The following is a 6,000-nucleotide window of genomic DNA, read 5'->3' on the forward strand; positions in this document are numbered from 1 at the left end:
GTGGGGATCAGTCCTGCTTAGATTAAATGAGAGATAATTGCCCAGAACTTTTGAATGTGCCCAGATGGTTCTCCAGGGGCTCGGTTTTCTGATCGGTGAAGTGGAGATTATGTGAATACCTACCTCTTAGGATTATTTTTAGAATAAAACTGGATAATTTGTGTTTGCCACATAGAAGGATACAAGTTAGCTATTAAGACACCAATGATATGTCTTCTTCTCTTAGATTCCAAAGCAAACACATGTCCAAAGGGAAATAGCAAAACCAGACAGCTCAGGAATTGGCACTCTTGGCATGGACAGTTAAACATTAAGCATAGAGGAACTGATCTTGCTAGTTCTTGTATTTCCACTATATAATGTCCTCAGGTAATCTTACTAAGGCAGTGATTTTCAGTCTTGGCTGTAAATTAGAATTGCTTGAGAATCTAAACATTCTCAATGCTTAGACCCCACCCCAGACACATTCAGTTAGAATCTCTGCATGTGGAACTTACCCAGTGAGTCCACTGAGCAACCAAGTGTGAGAACTACTGCTCTCAGTCACCCTGTCCCACAAATTCAAGGTGAAGGAGATGGAGGAGAGCTTACCGGTTATCTCATCCAGTTCTATTCACAGCCAAACACTGAGGCTGGAAGTAACCCCCAATTTCCCACAGTCAGTAACTTGGCTCTGGCCAGTTCCTCTCCTGTTGCCTTCCAAGGGCCCTCTAAACCTTCACAACTTCTTCAAGTACCTTCTGCTATGTCTCTTTCTCTAGCAGATGCCCTTATTTTATTTTATATTTTTTGATTTCAAAAGAAATAAAGGTGGCCAGGTACAGCCTCCTGTGACCTCCTAGAGGGCTGGCTGCACACCCTCATTTCTAGCCCTCTTCAGAAAGAACAGCCAGCCCTTATCTTCAAGTGTGCTTCAAGCTGTCAAGAAGGACCAAAGGGCCCCTTCAGACCTGACTTGAGCTCCTTGGGGCTTTACCCACTACCTTTCTCTTCAGACCTCTTCCTCTCCAGGCTTCAGAAACAGCATTCTTATCTTGGTCTTCCCACTTCTCACTTGTCCATTCTTGTGGGCTCCTCTTTCCAGGTCCATCCTCACAGGGGGATCCAGGTTTTATGGAATCTGATGTTGATACAATGCTTACATATAAGCCAGTCTTTAAGAATAGGAAAAAAAGATATTAAAATTAAGGACAAAGTGAGTATTTCTTTAGAGGAAGCTTATGCACATGAGGGGAACAGACGCTTAGGCTTTGTTAATTTCAGGCTCAACCCTCCATGCTTTCCCCCAGGGCCTGCGGTCAGCCCCCGAGCACTATGCACACACACACTGGGATGAACTTTTCTGCCAGGACTTTGGCTTTCCCCTGTGACTGATGACTCCAAATCCATATCTTCTACCTTCACTCTCTTGAGCTGCAGACCATTGTATTCACCTACCCTCCAGATTGGGCTGTGGCACATGTCCTCAGTTATCTCAAACAAACTCAGTTAAATGAGCTCCACTTGTCTTTACCATTCAAACCTTCTCCTCATCTATTCTTTTACTGGAATGCACTGCCCTCAGCCCAGGAATGGAAAGCCAAAACCCAAACATGTTGGTCCTTCTCCTTTCCCGGCCTCCCTGCTCTAGCTGGCGACCAGACCTTGGTGTGGTTCTCCTCACCATCCCTCAAGTCCATCTCCCTTTCCCACATCTTTTTTCCAACACTTTGGCTTTCACTTCTAGGGTAATGGTGGAACTCTCTCTATCATCTCATTTCTTCCAATTTGTCCTGTTTCCAACTGCTGTCTGGGCACCAAATTAATTTTTCTTGTTTGCCTGCACATGTGTGACTGCCATTTCTCTTCTTCTATAGTTCCCCATTGTTTAGAAGATAGCATCTCTCTGCCTGGGAAAGGCACACAGGTCCCTCAATCAGACCCTTGCCGTGGTCTTCTGGGGCCTCTCTGGCCACCACTCCCCTGCAGATGCCTTGTGCAGTATTTGTCCCTTTATGCCCTGTTATTTATTTCCTGTCACCATAGAGGTGCTCACCCTCACCTGCCCGTCTGCCTCCTCTCCATGGTGGCCACCTGGACTACCTCTACTCACCTTTCATTACTCAAGTTCACCTCCACTTAGAGTCTGTTCTGACCCCAGAGAGTGTTAAATTTTCATGGCCTCCTTTGTGCCCCTGTATCTTCAGTCAAATTCTGCTGTAACACTGGCAATCTTTTATTGTACTTGTGAAGAATTAAGTGAGTATCCTTTCTTTCACAGAACCAGGCTAATCTTGGCATATTTTCAATTCCAGTGATCTCTCCAAAGCACACAGATCTGTTTTTTGTTTTTGTTTTTGTTTTTCTTCCATGACTACACTATAAGACATATATACCAGGAGAAACACCCATTCCTATCCAACACTCATCTTTCCTCCTTTTTTTCCTTCTTTCCTTGATTTCATGGACCTCTTGAGTAACACTGCTGTAGAATCTTTCTAAGAAGGTAAAAGTTAATGTTCATGATAAAAATAATGCAAATGTAAAATTGAGGGCTAACAATAATTGCTTGGGTGACATATATTGCCCAATGCCATACCCTACTGATAAGATAAAACTGAAGACTCAGAGGCTCGGAGTCTTAAAAAAATACCTCGGAGAGAAAGCATCAGGATTTACTCACCTATAGCTGTACTGACCACCCACTAGCCACATTGGCTATTTAAATTTAAATAACCAAATCAGTTCCTTAGTTGCAATAGCCACATTTTAAATTTTCAGTGGACATTAAGCATTTATTTTTATTTTACTTTTTAAAAGACTTAAAGAAAATTTAATTCAATTTCATTAACATATACTCTGTTATTAGTTTTGGAGGTAGCATTTAGTGATTCATCAGTTGCATATAACACCCAATGCTCCTTCCTTCAAGTGCCTTCCTTAATGCCCATTACCATCCCCCCACGTACCCTCTCCTCCAGCAACCCTCAGTTTGTTTCCTATAGTTAGGAGTCTCCTATGGTTTGTCTCCCTCTCTGTTTCATCTTATTTTTCCTTCCCTTCCCCTATGTTCATCTGTTTTGTTTCTTAAATTCCACATATGAGTGAAATCAAATGGTATTTTTCTTTCTCTACCTGACTTATTTTCTTAGTGCAATACCCTCTAGTTCCATTCACATTGTTGTGAATGGCAAGATTTCATTCTTTTTGAGATATATATATAGATATATAGATATATATCTATATATATATATATTCCACATCTTCCTTATCTATTCATCTATCGATGTACATCTGGGCTCTTTCCTAGTTTGGCTATTGTGGATATTGCTGCTATAAACATTGGGATGCAGGTGCCTCTTTGAATCACTATGTTTGTATCCTTTGGATAAATACCTAGTAGTGTAATTGCTGGGTCATAGGGTAGCTCTATTTTTAACTTTTTGAGGAACTTCCATACTGTTTTCCAGAGTGGCTGCACAGCTTGCATTTCCACCAATAGTGCAAGAGAGTTCCCCCTTCTCCATATCCTCGTCATCATCTGTTGTTTCTGGTGTTGTTAATTCTAGCCATTCTGACAGGTGTGAGGTGATATCTCATTATAGTTTTGATTTGCATTTCCCTGATGATGAGTGATGTTGAGCATCTTTTCATGTGTCTGTTGGTCAGCTGTATGTCTTATTTATTTATTTATTTATTTACTTGACAGACAGAGATCACAAGTAGGCAGAAAGGCAGGCAGAGAGAGAGGAGGAAGCAGGCTCCCCACTGAGCAGAGAGCCCGATGTGGGGCTTGATCCCAGGACCCTGAGATCATGACCTGAGCTAAAGGCAGAGGCTTTAACCCACTGAGCCACCCAGGCGCCCCCAGCTGTATGTCTTCTTTGGAGAAATGTCTATTCATGTCTTCTGTCCATTTCTTACCTGGAATATTTACTTTTGGGGTATTGAGTTTGATAAGTTCTTTGTAGATTCTGGATACTAACACTTTATCAGATATGTCATTTGCAAATAAATATCTTCTTCCATTCTGTAGGTTGTCTTTTAGTTTTGTTGATTGTTTCCTTCACTGAGCAGAAGGTTTTTTATTTTGATGAAGTCCCAGTAGTTTATTTCTGCTTTGTGAATGATCTATTTGAACAAGTCCTTGGCTGTCAGTTTAAATTAGTTTGTAATGGTAGAGGGTGCTGATTGCTGAGCCCCAGATCTGTTTATTGAATCTACAGAATACAGCCAAAAGTTCACCTTTGGAGTATTTTCCTATTAACTCTGACAAGTTTTGGAGAAGAATTTGCTCTGGTTTCTTCTCCTGGACAATTTCCATGAGCAGCTCTTTACCTCACTGAGAGTGTATCTCATTCCCTTGGGCCCAGCACATGTGGTCAACTCCTTCAAGAAAACTGGTCTGGGCTTGTTATAGCAATGGGAGGTGTCTTCCAGGGAACCGAATATGAATATTAGCCTCTCGCTTTCTGAGGACCTTATCATTTTTATTTGGATGTGCTTAGAAGGCCCAGGGGGAAATCCTATCTGGAGGATACCATTATTCTATGCTATATGGCCGCTGACCTAAGACAAGTATTTTTCTGTGACATCAAGTGTATCCAAGGAAATCTGTTCTCCCTGGAAGACAGAAGTTACATAGACAGGGAAATTAATGTCTGATGTAAAATTCAGGGCATCTCAGATTTTGTTCTGTTGTAACTTGTTAATTATAAATGCTATTTTTCATTTTTCAGGAACATCATGTTTTTCTTATAATAGATACATCTTAACTTCTTGGGCAAGTGTCAGGGTACTATAGTAAGAAATACATGTAATAAGCTGGATATTTTGGTAGGTCACTAGAAGGCTGGATGGGTTTAGGATTAGTCAAGGGATTGATATGATTTGAAAAAAGAGGGAAATGAGCATAACAGGTAAGCGAGGAGTTCTTGGCATCAGAAAGCTTCATTCATTCATTTGTTCTCTCATTTACACATTATCTCATGTAACTTCTGTATGGTGAGTACCGAGCAAAATAAGAGCTGTAACTGTATTGCACTTTTCACATATGTTCCATGGCCACCTTATGACAAACTTGTGATGTGGGTTTTTTCACTGCTTTTATGGGTGAAGAAACTGGGGCTCAGAGAGAATAAGTTCAGGTAGGCTCAGGCTCACAGAGCCAGTCAGTGGTGAGGCTGGGATTCGTTCCCAGGCTCTGTCTCCAAACCATCTTTCCTTTGCGGTCATGCTCCTGCAGGACATTCAGCTCTCCCTGCATTTGTTTTGCTGCAGATCCTTGTTCCATGGACCCAATGGCGGGGGAGTGCCAGGATTACATCCTGAAATGGTACTACGACAAGAAGAAGCGGTCCTGCCAACAGTTCTGGTACGGCAGCTGCGGGGGCAACACTAACCGGTTCGAAACCCAGGGAGAGTGTGAGACGCGGTGTGTCCCAACACTCCCCTAGGGCAGAACATCGTTCTGGCTGCTTCTGTTCTCATAGCCCATGAAAACAAGTTTACCTTTCCTGAGACAGCGCCACACAACACAGCAATTAAGTAGCTCAGTCTCTGATCTCATAGGTAGGATTCCTAATCCTCTGAATTTTTTCCCACCAGCGAGGACTTGGGCCAGATGATCTGGGACTTGAGAAGGACTGCATTCTAGTAGCTAAAGGAGTAACTGAAACTTTCCTGCGAGTTTGTAAGGGACCAAGAACTGAATGAAGAAGAAACTTAACTTGACCTGTAACATTACTTAAAATTTTGTTTTCGGCTCTAGCAAAAGAAAACTCAGTGTGAGCAGTGAGTAGAACCTAATTCAGGAATGAGTTGAAACTTGAATTCTTGTTTATCACTAGAGAACAGGAAAGTGTTAGTCAAAGCGGGGTCTGGAGATTTTTCATGTGATATTTAATCCTTGTCACTCAAAGTAAAAATAAAGATATTTTGTTTAAACCACTTATGGGAAACCATGTGTGATATTGCATTATATTCTGTGTTCTATTTTGTGATGTAGCTGTTGATAGGGAG

General features: G+C 41.8%; 1 protein-coding gene across 1 annotated transcript in view; it reads left to right on the plus strand.

The window, feature by feature from the left end:
• LOC111154965 (collagen alpha-4(VI) chain-like) overlaps window positions 1-5,435 on the plus strand; it is a 106,176-nt gene extending 100,741 nt beyond the window's left edge. The window contains exon 37 of the mRNA XM_022514923.1: window positions 5,260-5,435. Coding sequence (XP_022370631.1) covers window positions 5,260-5,435 — 176 coding nt within the window. The remainder of the gene's footprint in view (window positions 1-5,259) is intronic.
• The last annotated feature ends 565 nt before the right edge of the window (window positions 5,436-6,000 follow it).

The sequence above is a fragment of the Enhydra lutris genome, unplaced genomic scaffold, assembly GCF_002288905.1.
Source record: "Enhydra lutris kenyoni isolate GAN:26980312 unplaced genomic scaffold, ASM228890v2 scaffoldscaffold39, whole genome shotgun sequence".
NCBI classification, from domain to species: domain Eukaryota; kingdom Metazoa; phylum Chordata; class Mammalia; order Carnivora; family Mustelidae; genus Enhydra; species Enhydra lutris.